The sequence below is a fragment of the Ambystoma mexicanum genome, chromosome 8 (assembly GCF_040938575.1).
Source record: "Ambystoma mexicanum isolate Mex_15411 chromosome 8, UKY_AmexF1_1, whole genome shotgun sequence".
Classification (NCBI taxonomy): Eukaryota; Metazoa; Chordata; class Amphibia; order Caudata; family Ambystomatidae; genus Ambystoma; species Ambystoma mexicanum.
Genome location: NC_090929.1, coordinates 332,408,257 through 332,431,370, shown reverse-complemented (window position 1 = coordinate 332,431,370; position 23,114 = coordinate 332,408,257). Strand labels below are relative to the sequence as shown.

Genomic DNA, 23,114 nt, shown 5'->3' with positions numbered 1-23,114 from the left:
CTCAGAACCAGGCGGTTGCTACAAAGAGAAGCATTTGACAACTGAGAATCTAATCTGGTCAAACTCACATCCAAATGGGATGCCTTGGCTGGGGAGGGCGAGAATTGCTGCACCCTGACAGAAATCAGGCCTGAGGAAGTTATTCCTACCCTGGAGAACCCATAGGCTTAGAGGGGGCAGGGGTGCTTAACATGATTGCCATGGTAATGCATCTATAAATGATCCCTACAGCAAGAAGGGGGAAGGCTATTGGGTATTGCCTCTGTAGGATGAATCCCAACGTTATGGAGACCCATAGGTTTCGGGAATTGTTGAGATCATTGACAAAGGACAGGCAAAGACGTGTTTTGTGGCATTTAAAACTACCCTAAGACTGTAAGTGATTTGAAGAATTCTCTACTGGGGCTGATGGACTTGAATTGTTTAGATTTGATAAGGGATTGTACAATGGACTTTAGGGCCTGCAGCTTGGAAGCCCTCTGTCATAGACCTTTTGTTACTCCTCCACCCTTACACAGTTCTTTTAAGAATATACCCTATTGATTTTAGTTGGTACACCTCAGAAACCTCTCGACATTGTTTCAACTGACCCCATGACACAGTGTCTCTGGTTGAAGGAAGCAACTGGCCAGGAAGAAATCCATCCCCAGAAGGAGAGTTATACAATGTAAGCCAAGAAAAGAGAACCCCACAGAAGACCCTTTGATATCCTTCAGTTTGCAGGGTTCCATCCTTTATCTGGGATCTTCTTCTATGGACTTTAGAACTTGTTGTGTTTTTCCAAATTGTGTGTCTCTCGTCCTTTGTGCTTTCTCCCTTGTTTGACCCATGAGCATAGATCTTAGTAACAGTTCTCAGAGAGTGGAGAAGAGGAATCCCAGAGCTCCAGCAGTGAGCGCTGCCCCAGATCATTAACAGAGCCACCTTACTGTACAAGGGAACCATCCTGTATGCCAAAATGGACAGCACAAATAGTGAGATCTGCCCAGCCTCTCTGTGGCCTCTAACACCAGGGTGATATGTATTTTCTGTTTTAAGCCATGTTTAGCCATATTTAGGGCATGGTATTTTGAGCGATATTCCAAGCTGTGAACACTTTCATGCAAGTACATAGTCAGATTTCTTAAACACAAGCCCTGTTGTGAAATGCATTTGAATTACATTCAGGTGAGGCGATGTGAACACATTCACAATCAAAAACAGTTAATGAATTATGTTTAATTTGGTTTTGTGAAATATATGCCAATTGTATCTTTGTAATGGAACACTGTGAACAAAGTGTAAACAAAGTTATTGAGATGCATTCCAGATAGTCTGGGTAGCATTCCGAGTGTCTCAATTAATTATGGTGAACAGAAACTACATGTTTAATTAAAAATAACAATCTTTTAAAGAACTACAATGTTTCGAGGCATAGCCAGTATGGAGGAGAATGAAAATGCTAACAGTATGAGAGGGACCTCAGCAGCATTTTTCCCCTTATGCTAATTGGTTGAGAGAGGCAGTGACCTGAGCAGAATGTTTCCTCTGGTTCTAATTAGTAGAGAGTAACCGTGACCTCAGCAGCATTTTGCCCCGATGCTAATTAGTAGAAAATGAACTCAGCAACAATTTGCTCCTTGCTCTAATTGGTATAAGGTGAGCTAAGCAGTGGGCTGTGACTATAAGATGAGCTGGCTCTGGGAGAGAGGCAACTGTTCAGACCTGAGGCTAGAAGAAAACAGGAGGCAGACCTGAGGCTGGAAGACACCCAGGAGAAGACTGGAGCTCTGTTCATGCAAACCAATACAGAGGGGGCAGGGGGATCTTCCTCCTTTTTTTCTGGCTGGATTCTGAAGCCCCTGAAATTGCATTAGTGGGCTTTTGAGTCTCAGAAAGACTTTCCTATTTGCTTTCTTGAGCATACCTACTATTTTCTGAAGAACACCATTTTTGGATGAGCAGTATGGGGAATATTGCTACCCCTGACAAACAGCTCACCACCTATTCAAGATTATTTCTTGGGCATCCCGCCTACACAGCTCATCTCCCTACTTTCTAAGGACAGTAGTGAGTATGAGCACCTGTTTTACCCATATTTAATATCACATTGGGAAAGAGGAGAGGTATTGAGAGCGCAGATTATTCTTTGAGGTTGCCTAGCAAGATCAGAGAAGGTAGACAATTACTTTTGAAGTGGCTATTATGCTTCTAAAATGACTGATTAATATTGAGGCAATGACAATGATAGCTGCTTACTCATTAATAACCTTTTGCATATTTAGGGCCTCATTACGACCTCAGCTGTAGCGTCCGCGTCCGGATCTGGGTCCTCAGAATGAGGAATTACCCGGCCATTCCGAGTTCGGAAGGCCCGGTAATTCCTCCCTCCAAGGACCCAGACCCGGTCCTTCCCCATTCCCATTTTAGCCCCCATAGGGCTGAATGGGAATGGGAGAGGGAGCAAACAAGGGCCATTACGAGTTGGCCCATTGTTTGCTCCCTCTTCCCCTCGCGGGACCCGGTAAGCACACCTGGTTTGACCAGGCGTTGATTCCTGGGTCCCGCGAGGGGACCAGATAATGAGGCGGTACGGGGTAAATGGCGCCGGCACCTTTTACGGCGCCATTTACCCCGTACCGCCAGGGTCGTAATGAGGCCCTAAGAGTTTTATGCTTAGAGATGATAATAGTAGCAATGCTTCTATATTATGTATTTCTTATAATTAAAGGATTTACACTATCCAGGAGAGTGTAAGAGAATTCATTGAGTGTTCGTTACTGCGAATCTTATCAGAAGCATTTGAACACATACCATAATGTGTGGGGCATCTTGTTAAATGAACTGTGTGTTGATATGTTATATATGGTACATGTCTTAATAGACACACTAAGGGTCAATGAAAAAAGGTATGAGCAGTGGACTATAAATACAATATAATGTGACATTAGTAAGCCTCTCCTGTGCAGATGAATGCAGGGGGTTGCTGCTTACTATCTTTAATGATGCACAGTCACTGGTATATACTCTTCTCTACCTCTGTTCTTACCACAGCCCCTGCCGCGGGGTGGGGGGTCTTCGACACTCCCCTGGGGGTGGTGGGAAGGCTCTGGAGGTAGGGACAATAAGAATCACGTCAATGGGGATAAAGGTCTGGGACCACTTCACAATGCAAGTCTTGTGAAGACTGGGAGGCCACTGAATAATAGAAAGGAAGCCAAGGAAAGGGAACTCTCAAAAGAATTTGTGACATCATTCAGTTCACATTAATTCCATACTACATACAGGCTATTGTTCTACCTTATGGGGAACCCCTGGTTTGTTGTTTCCTGCCCAAAGAAGGTGATGCATGTGAAAATGACAGAAAGATGTGTTTCTTACATTTTATGTCGTTGTCGTTTGTTCCTTCTTCCATGTGACAAGGCTTGGACTGGCCTAGTATTTGTGGTCAAAGCGGGCCAGTTTGATTTAATTCACTCTGTGGCTAGTAGTTTTGACCAGTGTTGCTGAATACACATTCTTTAAATTGCACAGTTTGCATCACTTTTTATAAAAAACCTCCCCCAACCCCCCCGGCTATTATTCAAACAGTGTCACAAAAGGAATGAAGTGCCATTTGCAACGGGGGGCCACTTTTCATTGGTGCCAGAGAGAATTTAATGGCCCAGTCAGACCCTGCATGTGACACTGGCTTAGTGTTATACCTGTCCCATGATGGTAGAAATTAAGTCATGGAACGGTGCATGTTGATGCATTGCCAGTGCAGCTTCTCTAGTCTGCTTAGTAATGCACTTTTTGTAGAGGAGATGATAGCCAATGCTGGCATCTCTTGGGCACTCATGGTAATTTGGGGTTGCAGCCGGGTGTGTCTGGGCTCCCACTCAAGAATCAAGCAATTGTTAATGCAAGGGATTGACGTGCATATTAATCATCCCTAAATTGCATTATCTAGAGGCCATTCAGCACTGCACAAGTATAGAGAGGTATGATCAGAGTGCCTAATGAATTCTGCACTTGTGGCCAGACAATGCTCTTTTTTTGTAGCACTAGGTACATTTTCTTGTTATATCCCAAATTAATGCTTTCATCACTTTAACTTTTCTGTTTCTTTACAAAAAATATTTTACTCACTGAAACAGGTGCTTGTGCATTCTCTATTATTGATCTTCAATCCTAGGAGGGGCACGGGAAAGTCTTGGAGCATTGATACTGGCTAACATATTGTCCCATACCGCAATAAAACCTTATTTGCTACAACATCAAATTATACCAGTGCAAAAAATACAGTTACACTTAAATTGAGTTGCACTTTGCATATTCTTCAAGTTGTACAGCTGATTCAAAATAGATGTGAACATTTACTACTAGAATTATTTTTAACACGAGAATCGAAAAAGTACACTTCGCCAATACATCACATTAATAATGGGAATAATAACACAGTGGCCATTCATGAGGAAAACTACCAGCATTCCAGCATGGGGTGGATTGTCTAGAGAGAGCCGCGCCTTTCTGAGTCTGAACACACCAATTCAACAGTACATTTTGTAGGACAGGACAATTTACGCAAAGGTTTGGTTCTAGAAAACGTTGAACCCTCATTTGACATAACCTGTGCCCTTCTCTCATGTAAGTGGATAATTTGATGCCAATTGTCAGGACCGCAGATGGATAACCCTTGGCTTTCAAAGGCTATGGGAGCACATTTCAACTCTGATTACCTTATACTGGGACTATATTTGAGAAAAGGAGACCCCCATGAGCTCGTAATACTACTCCTCTAGAATCCCCCATTAAGCAAAGTGGGGAAAGGGTATGTCCTAATACTTCCCTTCACACAAGTAAACACACAAGTAAATGGGCGTGATACATTCCCTGAACCACTGTACCTAAGTCTCTCTCTCTAGGGACACTTATTCACTGATCAACAACAACATTCATAACCTGTAGCAATCACTTTACCTGGGTGTTTGCTCACTTTTTTCCTCTAATCTCTCTGACAACTCTTGCAGGATCAAGGAACTGCAAAGAGCTGCTGGAGAGGGGGACAATTCTGAGTGGCTGGTACACCATCTACCCTGAGGGATGTAATGCCCTGGATGTGCTATGTGATATGGACACCGATGGAGGAGGGTGGATGGTAAGTAAAACAAGCTTTGGCAAAGCCTATCGGTATGGTGTTTACTGCTGGTCTTTGCATTTTGCATTTATAGGCACCAGGGTGCCAGAAGGAGAGAACTAAGTTTCAATGGAGGATGCAAGAAGGGATGCAGGTGTACAAGAGACTGAGAAGGGGAATAGAGAAAGGGAGGAAGCCGTTAAGAGAGGGTGCCATCAATGATGAGCAAGAGGAGATATGAGCGAGAAAGGGTGAAAGAAGGCGGGTACGAGAACAAGTCCACGTGTGAGAGGAAGGATGAGAAACAAAGTGAGGGGTGCAAGCAAAGGTGAGAGTTGGAGAAGAGGGAAAGAGGATGCAAGAGGAGATAACTTCAAGGATGTTGGGGTGGAAGGGAAAGAAAGGGCACAAGGTGAAAGGGTGCGAAGAGAGAGAGTGACAGTGCACGTAGCGAGAGAGTGACAGCAGAGGGAGAGAGAGTGACAGCACATAGTGAGAGAGAAAGAGTGACAGCACAGAGAAAGGGTGAGATATGCATAGAGAATGAGAGTGACAGCGTATAGAGAGACAGCAGAGAGAGAGAGAGAGAGAGAGAGAGAGAGAGAGAGACAGAGGTCTACCTCAGCCTTCCCGCTATGTACACATCTCTGGTGCACTCAATGGCTGGTGACACTATACATCTGCCTGTCAACTGAAGTGATATGGTACTAAGGGAGGGCGTATGCAAGAATAACGCAATTCTAGGTGACAGCATTTGGGGGACACTAACAGAAGAGCCTGAGGTTACACCACTTAGTCACTAAGATCATTAAATCTGCCCCATTGTTAGGACGTCTTTTTTCATTTAGTGTGAATGTAATCTTTTATAAGGACTCTAATGTGTGCAGTTACGTCAGAGAGAGATTACATATTTTGCCCCAGATCAGACACTTTACCTTAACAGTAAATCAGGAATTTTAACCCACTCTGCAATTTAAGCACTTGACCACATACCTTCCAAGCTTTACTTGGTGCTAATATTTTTAAATGTGGGATTTCAAGCCCTACAGAAATACTGCATGATAGAGTTTATTTGCAAAATACACTAACTACAGCAACCTGCCAACATGTCAATCCTTTAAAAACATATTCAACTAAAAGAATATTATTGTAGCTTTATTTTTCATCTCCTGAAAGGAAAACTATAAAACTAAGACTGCAAAATAATGAAAGTCTGAAGCGTTTAATGCCACTGGAATGCCACATATGGAATACATGAGTGCATGCGTGGGACTCACTGGAGAATGAGGGATAGACTAGAGCACGCAAGTTGGACTAGAGTGCGTGAGTGTGTCGAGCAGACAGGAGTGTGTAGTGCAATCTTGAACGCCTGAAATGAATAAAATGCATAGAACGGACCTGATCACATAGAATTGCGTGACGCACATAATATACTTTGGAATGCAGGGAACATTTGAAAGAGCATATATCATACCACACCCCACGCTTACTCTCTTCTTTACACCACCACTCAACTAGAACACAGTGATACTATGACACCATTCGGTATAACTGTTCTCATATCAACATCTTCCGCTCACTCCCCATCACTCTAAGTAAACACTGCTGGCTTCACACCCCCAGCCAGGAGTTCTCCTCAGGCCTAACACAGCCACACTCTGTCTGGATAAATCCTACCAGAGCGAACACATACTCCTGATCTCTCAACCACCACACCTACCGCTAAGAAGCAGCTACCACACGAATTCCACACCAGCTGCACACATACCTGGTGCGCACACGCACCTTTGGACTCTCTCTACTCTCTCTACTGACCTGAACTTCGGTTCCCAAGGGCGTTCAACCTACCAGCGCCTTCAGACCATACCAATGGTATATAAGGCGCTATATATATGCAAAATAACATAACATAACAAAACACTGTATTTTCACCATTTTCAGACACAAACTGAAAGAAGCTGTGTAATAAACTGTGTTAGTTATAGAGAGTCTTGTCACACACATCCAGGTCCAAGGTATGTATGACGTTAAGAATATTTGAGCATGGACATAAATCAAACCGGTTTTGTTTGCATGGCATGTAAGAGTCATCATGGATACAAACACATCTTTAAAATGGGGCTTTATACTGTTACTCATTTTAACTGATTTTGAAGTGGGCAGAGATTTGCCAGATAACTGCTGATTCCTTGTCACTCAGTTGGACATGTCCTACTATGCATAAGAAAGGCTCTGCTGCTGATAGCAAAAGAAATGCATCTGTGTTAGGGAGGATTCTCATTTCTGTGCTAATTCCCTTCAACCTTAGAGACCCTTAGCTCTTTTGCTGGACCTTCGGACTTTTAATTTCTACCCTGGAGTGAGTGAGACCTTTTTCTCACTCTCTCATGTATTTTTGATTTGATTCGGACTCTGTGTTTTCTTTGCTTTTGGAGTCTGACAAACTCCATAGGCATCTAATTTTTGTATGGTGACACACTGCACCCTCAGTGCCGTGTCACAGATAAATCCTTTAGATTTTGCTTGGTTTCAATACCTGCTCTTGTCTAAACTACTGTTCCCAAGAATAGTAAAGTGAAATTGGCTTTACTTACCTTTTTCCTATGTAGGTCCAGCGCATTTTATGTGGAGTACTGGGGGGTTACCTAGCAGCCCCTTTTCCTACCTACTCATGTAAAACATGTTATATTACCCTCACTACATTTAATGGCTGGTGGCAGTGGTTTAATGTTCCTACCAGTGTGTTTCTTTACCACAGGAGGAACCCTCAGCTGCAGTATAGCACCCATGGGGGACCATTGTGTCAAAACAGCCCGGTCTTCTTTTTTCACCATTTTTTGTTTGTGAGGTCTTTCATGCGGTTTACTCTGCATGTCAAACCAGGTTTGCCCTTTTGTTGATTTTGGTGGGCTTCAGTACTGAAACTTGCCTCTGGCTCCAGTGCGTCTGGCAGGGCAGGAAGCGAGCGAGGTGCCCGAAACTCCCTGTCCTTAGTCTCCTTGGTTATCTGAATGCATCCAGTGCTGATTGGCTGGCTGGCAGTTCTTGCAGGACAGCCACCATGTTGTGTGAGTCACAGCTAGGCTGTGCATGAATGGGAGAAACCTGCATAAAAGGTGAGGCTTTTTGGACTGAAGGTAGAGTCAACCACTGGACGAAACATCCGACGAAGTAATCATGAAAAGAAACTTGCTGCATTCTCCAGGACCGTTGAACTGCCCGGTGAAGCCCTGCTCCTGTGCTGAAGTTCCAATTCCGAATTAACTAGAGAAGCCCCGGAACGGTTGACTTCCTCCCTTGGGTTGGTGGGACCCCAAGACAAACCCCAAGACAAACTTTGCTGGAATACCTACCCCAACTAGCTGTACTTCTTTGCTGCTGCTGGAACTGAGTGCCAGGGGTCGAGAAACCCGTAGTCGAGTGCATTGTCTTTAAGCAAGACCTGAGATTCAGGAAGATCCTGAAGACCCTCCCGAAGCAGGATGACCCATGCTGGAGTCACCTCACCAGAGTGCTGGACTCAAGTAGTGAACGAAGCCCATCAAGTGTACAAGGTCAGCGGTTGTGCTATTTGCTGGTAGCTAAAACCGCAAAGTGTCGCTGAATTGAAAAGAGCCCGTAGCTACTGCCAACCTTCGAACTGCAGTGCAGGAGCCCTCCAGACATCCTCTCTCTTGTCCCCACGACTGAGGCCGAGGAACCCAGGATCTGCATCCCTGCACCCCGAACAGAAACCAGCTGGACCCTCTTCTTCAAACCTAAGGTACTGTGCAGACTAAGGGGTACTTGCCTCTTTTATCTGTAGCTTGCATTATCTCACTTGAGGCTTACTGTAGCTGCTTTTTGGAAGAGTTGATCTCAGTTATGACTTTCACAAGCCTCCCAGCTTGTGGCACAACCGTGATTTTGTACAAACTCTCTAACTTTGTGCAAGACTTTTGTGCTATCTAAAGAAGTGTCTCCATAGCCATTGTTCAAAGTGGCTTTGGCTGTCCTGGCTCCCTGCAGACTCTTCTAACCTATTGACTCTGGTTCTAACAGTCCCTCATAGGTGGTACATTGGTTTTTAACTAGTATTGCTGGGAAAGGATTAATCTAGACTTTATTGGGAGATTTAAAAGTGCTCACATGCTCTGAGAACCTGTTAACCTGTTTTCCTTCCATTAACCTTTCCTTTTTACCAACCTCAGAATTCTACTATGTGCAAAACGTGATATATAAATGCCAATGCTGTCCTAGCTAGTGAAGTCACCTCGGGGTGTAGGAAGTGTGTATTAAACATCTCTAAAGAGTATATACTTGCTTGACTTGATTCTGAGAAAGTATTTTGAAGTGTATTTTTATTGTTGCACATTGTCCTTTTTAAAGGAAGCTTATTTAAACTGACTGTTAAATAGATAAATAATTGTTTTACTAGAAAACCTTGAGTGTAAGTGTTATTTGGATACTTGTATTTGTGGATTTCGATGCTACAGCTCTACAGCTCACATTTACCCCTCTTGAGATAGGTCTGGCTGCTCAGTCACTCTACCAATTTGTGTAGTACAGACCCATACCAATAGGTGGGTTAACTAATACCAAGAGGACAAGGCTGGTGTAGTCTCCCACAGGGTTACTGCATACAATGTTGCCTAATACTGGTTACAGGCTGTGAGGATTTGTGTAGAGTGGTTAAATTGAGTATTTGCAGTACTTGTGCCCAACTAAATTAGCCACAAGGCTATGCTCCATCAAAAGGTAAAGAAATTGCAATATGCCAAACGTGGAAAACCTCAATGAGGCAGCTCTGATTGCTATGACAGTAGATCAACTGAAAAATATGTGCAAAGTCAGGGGTCTGCATGTAAAAGGAAAGAAATGTGAATTAATTTCAAGGTTGTTGAATCACCAAAGGTTGGGTAGTAGGCCTGTAACACCTACTATCCCAAGTAATATGGAAAATGATGAGGATGACAGTTTAGAATCTAACTCCAATCTGCAAGGGGAGTCAGAGGACGTAGAGGAGTATCAGGAAGAGAGCCTCTCTTTGCCACAGACTGCCCTTTTTCCTCAGCCTATTTCCATTGGGACCTCACATGGTCATAGATTAAGCTCGGAATAAGCTTCTCTTGAGACAATGAGATTGGAGTTGGAGTTCAAAAAGTTGAAAGTTCAAGCTGAAGCCAACCATCAAGGCATCAAACTGAGGGAGTTGGAAATGCAACATGAAATAGATATGAAAAGACTGTGGGCCTCATTCCGTGTATGGTGGTAGGGGGTTAACGGTGCCGGTAAGGATGCCGGTGCCGTTAACCCCCTACCGCCACATTCCGAGGTCCCTTAGCGGGTTCCACCAGGAACAGCTGGTCTGACCAGCCTTTCTTAGCGCGACCCATTAAGGGACCTTGGAGCTAATAACGGGCCCGCAGTTTGCGGGCCCGTTATTAGCTCCTTCCCCATTGGGGAACCATGGGGAATGGTTTTCTGAACCAAGGTTGGAATGACCCGGTAAGTCCCCATTCAGAGACACCGGACCCGGACCCAGGTTTGGAGGCAGCCATGGTGCCTCCAAACTCAGAATGACCCCCTGTTTCTTGAATCTAGTTCCCTCCCAGGGTCCTCTAGGTCTGCAAGTCCCAAGAGGCCTCTCCTGCCCAAAGAAGCAGTGAGTATGTATGAATCAAAACATGATGTATTGGATTAGCTGGGTACATTCGAATACACCTGTGGTCTTCAAGGAATCAGTGGGAATGATTTAATTCCTTGGCTCATGTCTAGGCTCCCACTGAATGGCTGTGATGCTGTAATGGAGTTGGGTGCCATTGAGAGAAAGAATTTCGAATCAGTGAAGCTGGTATTAATAGCCAGATTTGGGACAACTCCTTCCCAGTACCTTAAGAGGTTTAGGCCCCACAAAAAGACTGATGGTAACCCTTGGGCTACCTGGGTATGTGAGTGTTTAAAGAATTTGGATGGTTGGGTTAAGGGTTGCAGAGTGAACACCTTTGAAGGAATGAGAAATCTGTTTTTGTTAGAATCTATTTTTTTTATGCCCGCTCCCCTGAGCTGAGACAGCATTTAGCTGACTCCAAACAGATTGATCCCAAAAAATTAACATAGGCTGCTGACTTGTGGGTAGCTAACAGGGCCACTCACAAGGACTCTGAGGCAACTCACAAAAAGGAAGATGTGAAGCAACACAAGAAAGAGGGAAAAGAGAATTCTAATTCCAACCATCCAAAAGAGGGCCACAAACATAGTAAGGGTACATTCCATGGGAAACCTGGTTAGTCTAGTGAAGCCTATAGTGCTAAACCCGAGGGAGGTCAGCAGAAACCACCATTCTAGAGAACATTTGGGAAATTTTATGTATGTGTGTCTGCTGATCATGTGAAAGGGGATCCTAGATGTAAGGGTAAACCTTCAGGGGTCCACACTGCCTCCTTAGCCTTTATCCCCGAGGGAGACATTCATATGGCAAGTGGTAACATTCAATTACTGGCTGAAGACCTCATTGGAGTTCAAGCAGTGTTTCTTTAGTATCCCTGGGTCTGTGGGAACAACAGAATGTGGATGTGTACAACTCCATACCAGATAACACAAAAGAATATTATAAGGACAGTGTCCTTGTAAATGGTCAGGAGACCCCTGCCATTAGAGACACTGGGGCAAGCATTACAGTGGTTGATGAACGTTTTATCAAACCTGAGGATGTGGCTAAGGCACCCAAAGGTCCCACTAAACTTGCAGGAGGTGCAATCCAAATGGTTCCATTTCTGCCAATTCTCATCCAGTGCAATAATATGACTGTTAGAATACCTGTCAGTGTACAAAATCACATGCCTGGGAGAGTCCTGTTGGGGAATGATTTGAAAACTCTTGGAGTTGTATCTAGTACCCCCAGGCCTCCCAGTAAAAGGAAGCAGGAGCAAACAAGATTGGCCAGAGAGGCAACCATAGGAGACTCTCTGTGGGAGGTTGAGTGGATTCCTCTTACCCCCAGTCCACAGGAAGGCCACTCTTCTATTTCCAAGCCCAAGAAAGAGACAAAGGGGAAACCCAAGATCTCTGGGAGAAAGAAAGTTATTACACCTAAACATGTTCACAGAACAAGGACATCCCAGAGAGGACAGTCCCAGGTCACTCCAGTGACCACTTCCCCAGCTAAGCCTGAGTGGGAAGATAAACCAAACTCAGAGGAGTCAGCTACTGGTGAAACAGAGCTGGAAGAAAACCTTCCCTATGTTGGAGATCTGGATCCTAAAGACCATCCTGAACTGCAGTCTGTACTTGCAAAAGGTGGACCCTCTAGGACAGACTTCAGCAGAGGTCAAAGAGTGTGTCCCTCTCTAGAAGGTCTTCACCAACAGACAGCTTCCCAGCTGGAAGTGCAAGAGCCAGGGAAGCATAGGCTGTACTGGGAGGATGGCCTTGTCTACGGTGAGCCTACTGAGTCTACAACAGGAGACTACAGGAGACTTCTAGTGCCGCAGGAGGTGAGACAAAAGTTCTTACAGTTAGCCCATGATATTCCTCTTGCTGGCCACTGGAGTTTCAAGAGGACCAAAGAGAGGTTATATCTGAATTTATACTGGCCCAAGATGGGGCTGATGTAGAAAAGTTATGTAAGAGCTGCCACACTTGTCAGACTTCAGGCAAGAGTGGAGCCAAGAATGTGGCACCTTTAGTGCCCCTCCGAGTGGTGGGAGTCCCTTTTGAGAGGGTGGGGATTGACATTGTTGGTCCCCTAGACCCTCCAACTTCTTCAGGCAACCGGTTTATACTGGTTGTGGTAGGCCATGCTACCAGATATCCTGAAGCAATACCTATGAGAACTGTTACTGCTCAGGCAGTGGCTAAGGCCCTTCTTGGTATCTTTACCAGGGTAGGTTTTCCTAAGGAGGTCATCTCAGACAGGAGTCAAGTTTTATGTCCCACTACCTACAAGTTCTCAACAGCCTACCATCCCCAAACCAATGGGTTGGTGGAGAGGTTTAATAGGACTATGAAGCGCATGATAGCTGCTTTAGAGGAACCCCCTAGAAGAAAGTGGGACAGTGTACTGCCATGCATTCTCTCTGCTTATAGAGAAGTGCCCCAAGCAGGCCTTGGGTTCAGCCCCTTTCAACTGCTCTATGGACATCCGGTTAGAGGCCCTTTGACCCTGATCATGGAAGGGTTCGAGAGTGCTCCTTCCCTCAAGCCAATGAGAGTCACTGACTATGTGCTAGGCCTCAGGAAGAGGATGGCACTCATGATGACAGAAGCTTCTGAAAACCTGAAAGCAGGTCAGGCTATGGTCAAGCATTGGCATGACCAGTAGGCCAACATGGTGGCATTTACTCCAGACCAGCTTGTTCTAGCTATGGTACCTATAAGGCAGAGGGCCTTACAGGGAAAATGGATTCGACCCTTCAAGGTTGTGGGCAAACATTGAGGGGTCAATTATTTAGTGGACTTGAGCAATCCCAAGGAGGCCCATAGGGTCTATCACACTAACCATCTTAAGGCGTATGTTTCCAGACCAGAACCAGGAGCTTTGCTTCTACCCTCTAATGAAAATTAAGAGGAGAGTGAACCTCCCCTAATCTCCTCAGGGGACAACCTTCAGATGAGAAAATTGAAGGAGTAAGACTCTCTTCAGATCTGACTATGCAAAGAAAGGAGCAGTGCAAGGCTCTGTTAAATCAGTTTGCCTCCCTGTTTTCACTAACACCAGGCTTAACCCCTGGGGGCCAGCATGATATTCTCACTGGTGATAGTCTCCCTGTCAAAAGCAGGGGTTACAGGATGTCAGACCATGTAAGATCCCACATAAAGGGAGAGGTCAAGAAGATGCTTGATCTTGGGGTTATAGAGCCATCTACCAGTCCATGGGTTAGTCTGGTTGTACTAGTGCCCAAAGCAGGAACCAAAGAGTTGAGATTCTGTGTGAACTACAGAGCTCTTAATGCAGTCACCATGACTGATGGCCATCCTTTACCCAGGACAGATGAGCTGGTGGACACACTTGGTTCAGCCAAGTTCCTCAGTATGTTTGACCTTACCTCAGGCTATTGGCAACTAGCTTTGACAGACCATGCCAAGGATACCTCTACCAGTTTAAGGTTATGCCTTTTTGGACTTAAAAATGCACCTGCTACATTCCAGAGGATGGTGAATCAAGTTCTGAATGGGATGGAGTACTTCTGCATGGCATACTTGGATGACAATGCAGTGTTCAGCCCCACTTTGGAAGAGCATCTTCACCACCTTGGATATGTTTTGCAGGCTCTTGAACAGGCCCATTTGCCCATAAAGGCTAGTAAATGTCAAATTGGTCTACCTTGGACATAAGGTAGGAGGAGGTAAAATAAGGCCATTGCCTAGCAAAGTACAAGCTGTACAAGACTGGGCCACCCCTACTACTCAGACCCAGGTGAGAGCATTTCTAGCTCTCACTGGGTACTACAGGAACTTAATAGAGAACTATGGGACCATAGCCTCTCGCTTAGATGTGGTCTCCTCATCCAAATTCCCCAAGAAGGTCACGTGGAATGAGGAGTGCACTAAGGCTTTTGAAGGACTGAAGAAAGCCTGTTGTCGAGCTCCAGTCTTAAGAGCTCCTGACTACAACCAATCCTTCATTGTACAGATAGATGCTTCTAATAAAGGGATAGGTGCAGTTTTGAGTCAACTGGATGAGAAAGGCAGGGAACACCCTATCTTCTTCATCAGTAGGAAACTTAAGGACCGTGAGACAAGGTGGGCAACTATTGAATGTGAGCATTTTGCCATTGTGTGGTCTCTACTTTTGGTATTCAGAAATACCACCAACCCTTGGTATGGTTAATGCAGATGAAGGAGGAGAACCCTAAATTGTTAAGGTGGTCAATCAGCCTCCAAGGGTTTGATTTCACCATAGAACACAGGTCAAGGTGTAATTATCAAAATGCTGACTGTCTTTTCAGAAAGTATGTCTGACTGGATTAGGAGATTCATCCGGTAGTGGATTCAATCCTCCTGTCCCTTAGTCTGGGGGGGACAAGTATTAGGGAGAATTCTCATTTCTCTGCTAATTCCCTTGAACCTTAGCTACCCCCAGCTCTTTTGCTGGACTTTAGGTCTTTTAATTTCTACCCTGGACTGAGTGAGACCTTTTTCTCACTCTCTCATGTATTTTTGATCTGATTTGGACTCTCTGTTTTCTTTGTTTTTGGAGTCTGACAAACTCCATAGGCATCTACTTTTCGTATGGTGACACACAGCACCCTCAGTGTAGTGTCAGAGAGAAATCCTTTAGATTTCTCTCAAGGTTTAAATACCTTTTCTTGTATAAATTACTGTTCCCAAGAATAGTAAATTGAAATTGACTTTACTTACCTTTTTCCTATGTAGGTCCAGCACACCACATCTTATGTGGAGTACTGGGGGGTTACCTAGTAGCCCCTTTTCCTATTTACTAAAAAAAAAAATGTATGTTACCCTCACTACATTTAATGGCTGGTGGCAGTGGTTTAATGTTCCTACCATTGTGCGTCTTTACCGCAGGCTGAATCCTCAGCTGCAGTATAGCACCCAAGGGTGACCACATAGCCCTGGTCTTTTTTTCACCATTTTATGTTTGTGAGGTCTTTCTTGGGTTTTACTCTGCATGTCAAACCAGGTTTGACCCTTTTGTTCATTTTGCTTTTGGCGGGCTTCAGTAATGAAACCTGCCTCTGGCTTCAGTGTGTTTGACAGGGCAGGAAGCAAGGGAGATACCCGAAACTCCTTGTCCTTAGTCTCCTTGGGTACCTGAATGCATCCAGTGCTGATTAGCTGGCTGGCTGTCCTTGGAGGACAGCCACTCTGCTGTGTGAGTGACAGCTAGGCTGTGCATGAATGGGAGAAACCTGCATAAAAGGCGAGGCTTCTTGGACTGAAGGCAGAGTCGACCACTGGACAAAACATCTGATGAAGGAATCGTGAAGAGAAGCTTGCTGCATCCTCCTGGACCGTTGAACTGCCCGGTGAAGCCCTGCTGCTGTGCTGAAGCTCCGATTACGAATCGTCTAGCGAAGCACCAGAACGGACAACTTCTTCCCTTGGGTTGGTGGAACTAACTAACCCCAAGACAAACATTTGCTGGAATACCTTCCTCAACTGGCTGTACTTCTTTGCTGCTGCTGGAACCGAGTGCCAACGGTCGAGAAATCCATAGTCGAGTGCATCACCTTTAAGCCATACCTGAGCTCCAGGAAGATCCTGAGGACCCTCCCGAAGCAGGACAACCCAAGCTCGAGTCACCTCACCGGAGTGCTGGACTCAAGGAGTGAAGGAAGCCCATCCAGTACCCAAGATTTGTGGTGGTGCTATTTGCCAGTAGCTGAAACCGCGAAATGCTGCTGAATTGAAAAGAGCCTGCATCTGTCGCCGACCTTCGCACTGCAGTGCCGGAGTCCTCCAGACATCCTCCCTCTTGTCCCCACGACTGAGGCCCAGGAACCCAGGATCTGCACGCCTGCAACCAGAACAGAAGCCAGCTGGATCCTCTTCTTCAAACCTAAGGTACTGTGCAGACTAAGGGGTACTTGCCTCTTTTATCTGTAGCTTGCATTATCTCAGTTGAGACTTGCAGTAGCTGCTTTTTGGAAGAGTTGATCTCAGCTCTGACTTTCACAAGCCTCCCAACTTGTGGCACAACAGTGATTTTCTACAAACTCTCTAACTTTGTGCAAGACTTTTGTGCTATCTAAAGAAGTGCCTCCATAGCCATTGTTCAAAGTGGCTTTGGCTGTCCTGGCTCCCTGCAGACTCTTCTAACCTATTGACTCTGGTTCTAACAGTCCCTCCTAGGGTACATTGGTTTTTAACTAGTATTGCTGGGAAAGGATTAATCTAGACTTTATTAGGAGATTTAAAAGTGCTCAAATGCTCTGAGATCCTGTTAACCTGTTGTCCTTCCATTAACCTTTCCTCTTTACCAACCTCAGAATTCTACTATGTACAAAAAGTGATATATAAATGCCAATACTGTCCTAGCTAGTGAAGTCACCTCAGAGTGTAGGAAGTGTGTATGAAGCATCTCTAAAGAGTATCTACTTGCTTGACTCTGAGAAAGTATTTTGAAGTGTATTTTTATTGTTGCACATTGCCCTTTTTAAAGAAAGCTTATTTAAAACTGACGGTTAAATAAAACATTCATTATTTTACTAGAAAACCTTGCATGTAAGTGTTATTTGGATACTTGTATATATGGATTTCGAGGCTACTGCTCTACAGCTGACATTTACCCCTCTTGAGATTAGTCTGGCTGCTCAGTCACTCTACCAACTTGTGTAGTACAGACCTATAACAATAGGTGGGTTACCTAATACCAAGAGGACAAGACTGGTGTAGTATCCAACAGGGTTACTGCATACAATCTTGCATAAGATTTTGCAAGGTCAGAGCCATGACTCTGTGTGTGTATCGTGGCCAGCCTGTGACTAGGGCAGTGCCGAGCTGGTATCCCTTAATGGGAGGGAGTTGCCACACAGATCAGGGATGAGCAGACAATGCAAGAAGCACTACGCCAGTACTGGATCAAAGCACATGCTTTCCAGGGAGCCTCATGAGTTTGAGAATCATTGTAAAATACCCACGCATTACTTTAAATGTCGCAAGGACAGAAAAAAATAATTCTGATGCCCTCAATTCATGCCTAAGCATTTCTTATTACCGTGTCAACCAGTTGGCCTGCTACTGAACACCTATGCTTCTTTCTTGCGTTAGCAATACTTTGCCACATAGGCGCTAGTGCCAGCATATGCGCCAATACCAAAGGAAGTGGGTACAATAGTATAGGCTGCCAGTGAGAGAGAATTCTGACACCTAATACATTCTTGCTTTCACCTAAAACATGATAATGATTGTATTTCTTACCAGCAATCTGACTGCAGGTCCTGGGGTTCCTCGTCATAGTCCCACGAGCCCTCCCAACAGTCCCTATTTCTCGTGTGGCTTCTGTATTACAGAATAAGGGAACATTGGTAAAGGAGGCAAGTGAACAACAATTGAAACTAATACCTGTACTGTTTCTGTTGAATGAATTAATGTCAATAGTTGCATTTGTCAGGAGAAGACATTCTCCTCTGTAAAGGGGTAAGCAGTGAGCCACAGCCAGAAACATTTGCTTAGATAAAGCTAGCATGTGTTTGCTTGCCAAGTGGCACAGTGGGTCATCTTTGGGCCCTTTTGCTGGAGACCTTCTCCCATCATATAATTTAGAAATACCTCTCGGTCTCCGTACTTCATACAGTAGCCTGCTTTCTGTCTTAGCTTCTTGATGGAGGGCATAGAGGACCAGCTCATTATCATTCACATATGAAACACTCTCTTTGCAAACCCCTGTTGATTTTTGTAACCTCACTGTAACGCTCACCTGATTCCCGTAGAGGCGCCGGTCTTGACTGGGCGTATACCGTATCTTCAAAGGTGATGTGTAACACACGGCTGGCTCTTTGGGCTGGACCTCTGTGCACTGACGCGAAGGGTAAGATGTCTACAGATAGAAAATATGGGATTAATGAACTGGGTTATTGAATGTCTCTCTCTTCTTCCCTTTCTCTTCTCCTGTAGCACCCCAAAGGTTAACGCTCTCACCTTAGGTAAGTGAACGCCGTGCTCTCCATCTGCCTCGGGGCAGGGTGCTGTAACCAGTTTCTTCACTGGATAAGGGGAGCAGGCCTCTTGACTTCAGAGGACTGCTGTCCGTCGTTTACTGCACGAACGGTAAGTTTCGAGTAATTCTAATGTCTTTAAAAGTCTTTAGTAATGATGTCTCTTGTTTTGCAGGGTTCCGGCGATGGCGGATGACGGGCTGAAGTGAGTTGAAGATGGAGCCCGTGTGATGAATAGAAGCGCCTGGAAGCACGTAAGTAAGTGCTTGTTGCCTGCTTCACGATGCGCTCTAACTGTCTTTTTATTTTGCAGGTACAAGTTCAGAGTGGCTGCAGGGTGCCGGAATACCCACTGGGTTAGATGTGGAAAGGAGTAATGGCACGTGAGTATTAAAGTTCCCCAATGTCTTTAAACGCACCTTGTTTTGTCTTTCAGATGCGGATGCAGCACCGAAGGCCTCCGGAGCGTGCGAAGAGTTGGTAAGCTTTTGTCTTTCAGATGCCGGAATGCAGTGCGAAGACCTCCGGAGCGCACGAAGAGTAGGTAAGCCTTTGTCTTTCAGATGCCGGAATGCAGCGCGAGGCGTTGGTGACAGCCGATGGACCAGGTAAGTGAAGCGCTGTCACTGAAGACCGTAATGCTAACCTGTTCTTTCTTGTCTTTATAGGTGTTGCTGAAGACTGGATTCAGGATGGTAAGCCTTTTTCCTTAGGCCCAGGATCAGATGCAGAAGACACGATGAGCGTTCTGCTGCAGAGGATGCAGAATAACGCAAAGCAAGATTCATCCATCGGGTGTGGTTTAAATAGCCTCCTGTAGTGCTTAGGTGTCTCCTTCCACAGCCACGCCTAGGTAAGAAAAGAGTTCCTGCTTTCCAGAAGAGTTCCAGTGTTCTGAACCTAGTGAGTGGCTCCTGCCCCACCCAACAGGAAAAGTAGTTCCAAACAGAAGAGGATCAGAGGCTCAACTGGCAGGCAAGTAAGCAGCATGGTCTGCTGCAGGTAAGTCCACCCAAGCATTATGAGCCCGGCGCTTCCAGCGCTGGGACTGGGCATATTTATGAGCCTGGTGCCACTGGCGCCAGGACTGGGTCCAAAAGGTCCCAATTGGGACTGGTTGGCACTCGGAACCTGGGTTATGGATCTGCTTCCAAGGGAGTTGGGAAAACCCTGACCTTTTGGAAGCAGAGATCATGACAGTACCCCCCCTCAAGGCCCCTCCCAAACCGGGCTTCTCCGGGGGTTTTGGCTTGTCAGGAAATGTTCGGTGAAATCTTTTGATTAGGCGAGGAGCGTGGACATATTCAGCAGGTTCCCAGGATCTCTCTTGGGGGCCGTAGCCTTTCCAGTCAATTAGGTAAAATAGTTTAGATTTGGAGATCTTGGAGTCCAGAATGCTTTTGACTTCAAACTCGAGTTCTCCATCAACTAGGATGGGTTTTGGAGATTTAGTTAGTCGGGTTTGAGGTTGCACGGGTTCAAATAGAGAGACGTGGAAGACCGGATGTATCTTCATGTGCGGGGGCAAGTCCAACTTGACCGCTACTGGGTTTACTATGGTAGTGATGGAATAGGGACCAAGGTATCTTGGGTTGAATGTGCGTGGCCCTTTTAGAGGTAGATATTTGGTGGATAACCAGACTTGATCCCCTACTTGATATTGAGGGGCTTCCTTCCGATGTTGATCTGCTCCTTTCTTGTATTGTTCTTTAGCCCTTTGAAGGTGAGAAACAGCTTCCTTAAAGGCTTGGGTGATTGTAGAATGCAGGTAGTCTACTGCTGGTGTTTCAAGATCTTGGAGGGGATCCAACTCCGAGGTTCGAGGGTGACTGCTGTATAAAAGAAAAAACGGGGTTTTCCCAGTTCCCGAATGGACAGAGTTATTGTAGGCATATTCGGCTATCCAAAGGATGTCTTTCCAAGTTTTTTCAGTTTGTTGCAGCATGCAGCGTAAATACTGTTCCAGAGTTTGATTGGTCCTCTCGGTTTGTCCGTCGGTCTGAGGGTGGTGACTGGTCGATAGTCTCACATCAATTTGAGCCGACCGACAGCAACTTCGCCAAAAATGAGAAATAAATTGACTACCTCGATCCGAAATTAGAACCGAAGGAAAAGCGTGCAGTCGGACAATGTTTTCGAGAAATTCTCGGGCCAGAGTTGCTGCTGTTGGCAAGCATTTGAGCGGAATGAAATGCGCCATCTTGGAGAATAAGTCCACGATTACTAGAATCGTATTGTATCCGGAGCATGGAGGTAGATCGGTGATGAAGTCCATAGAAAGCGTATGCCAAGGGCGAGGTGGGATGTCAATAGGGCGTAAGAGGCCTGCTGGTCTTTCCTTTTGACTCTTGTTTTGGGCGCATACTCCACAGGACATTATAAAGTCTCTGATATCTTTTTTCCAAGACGGCCACCAGAAGTAGCGCTTGATCTTTTCTGAGGTCTTGGCCATACCGGGATGTCCTTCCATTAAAGAATCGTGATAACAAGAGATTACTTTTTTCTGTAAATCTGTGCTGGGCAGGTATAATCGTTCTTGGAAATACAATAAGTTGTCCTTTACTGCAAAGTCCTTTCCCTGCAGATGCCAATTCTGTATGTCTGCTGGAGTTACAAGTTGCCTGGCTTTATCCTTAACTTCCTCTATGGATTGTGTGGCGATTACACCCAGAATTCTTTGTTCGGGAATGATTGGTACAGGTTTAGGGTTGATCAAGTGTTCTTCCACTCCAATCCGAGAAAGGGCATCAGCTTTACCGTTTTTTGTACCAGGTCGATAGGTAATTATGAAGTAAAACTCGGCAAAGAATAATGCCCAACGGAGTTGTCTAGAGGATTGGGCTTTTGCAGTTTTCAAATATTGCAGGTTTCGGTGATCCGTAATCACAGTAACGGTGTGTCGGGCCCCCAGCAGATAATGCCGCCAAGCCTTAAAGGCAGACTTGATAGCCAGAAGTTCCTTGTCAGTAATCGTGTAATTGATTTCAGGAGGCGAGAATTTGCGGGACCAAAATGCCACGGGATGCAACTGATTGGTTACCGGGTCCTTTTGTGATAGAACTGCCCCCATGGCAAGGCTTGAAGCATCAGTTTCCACGATGTAGGGGAGTTCGGGGCGAGGGTGTTTTAAGATTGGTGCAGAGATAAATTTAGTCTTCAAATCCTGGAAAGCTTGTTCCGCCTCGGTAGACCATTCAAAACGTTTGTTTTTCTTTAACAAGGCAGTGATGGGCTGGACTATTCGAGAAAATTCGGGGATAAACCTGCGGTAAAAGTTAGCGAAGCCTAACATGCTTTGCACACCTTTTACGGAGGATGGTGATGGCCATTTGAGAACTGCATCGACCTTCTTTGAATCCATACGCACTCCGCTAGGTGATAATATGAATCCCAAGAATTCAACTTCAGTCACGTTGAAAACACATTTTTCCAACTTAGCAAAAAGTTTGTGTTGACGCAATCTTTCGAGGACCATTTTCACATGTTTCCGATGTTCAGATTCCGATGAAGAATAAACGAGGATGTCGTCAATGTAAACAACAACACACACGTCTATGAGCTCTCTGAGGACATCGTTCATAAAATATTGAAAGGCGGCCGGGGCATTGCAAAGTCCGAAGGGCATGACCTGATATTCAAATAGCCCATATTTGGTGCGGAAGGCCGTCTTCCATTCATCGCCCTCTTTTACTCGTACCAAGTGGTAGGCTCCTCTAAGATCCAGCTTTGTATATATGCATGCTTTTCTGACTTGGTCCAGGAGTTCAGGGATCAAAGGTAACGGATATCTATTCTTGACGGTGATCTGGTTCAGGGAGCGATAATCTATACAAGTTCTAAGGTCTCCTTCCTTTTTTGGAACGAAGAACAAAGCTGAAGAAGCAGGGGACTTGGAAGGACGAATAAACCCATTTGCCAGGTATTGATCCAGGTATTGTCGAAGGTGAAGGTTCTCAGGCTCGGTGAGGGCATAAATTCTACTACAAGGAGGAGTAGATCCAGGCATCAGGTCTATCTGGCAGTCATAAGACCTATGAGGAGGTAGAGAGTTAGCCTGATCCTTCCGGAAAACATCCTGGTATTCTAGGTATTCGGGAGGTAACTGGGGAATCTCTGAAGAAATTGCTGCCAGTGCAACACCAGGTGGAGGGTGACAAGTAGAGACACATTCTGGAAACTGGACCGTTCTTGCTCGCCAATCGATCAGAGGATTGTGTTTCTCTAACCAAGGTATTCCTAGAATAATCTGAAACTGAGGAGCCTTGATCACATCGAACACGATCTTCTCATGGTGTCCATCTTGACTTACTAGCGTCACTTCTTGAGTGGTATGCGTTACTGGTCCGGAGGCTATCTCCGTTCCATCCACCGTAGTAATGACGTCCTTTACAGCCTTGGGACAAAGAGTTAGATTC

The 23,114-nt window shown here is 45.3% G+C and overlaps 1 protein-coding gene across 1 annotated transcript in view; it reads left to right on the top strand.

Annotated features, from left to right (window-relative positions):
* Positions 1 to 23,114, top strand: part of LOC138471899 (ficolin-1-like) — a 499,560-nt gene that overhangs the window by 157,308 nt on the left and 319,138 nt on the right. The window contains exon 7 of the mRNA XM_069609760.1: positions 4,992 to 5,119. Within this exon, the coding sequence (XP_069465861.1) occupies positions 4,992 to 5,119 (128 nt within the window). The remainder of the gene's footprint in view (positions 1 to 4,991; positions 5,120 to 23,114) is intronic.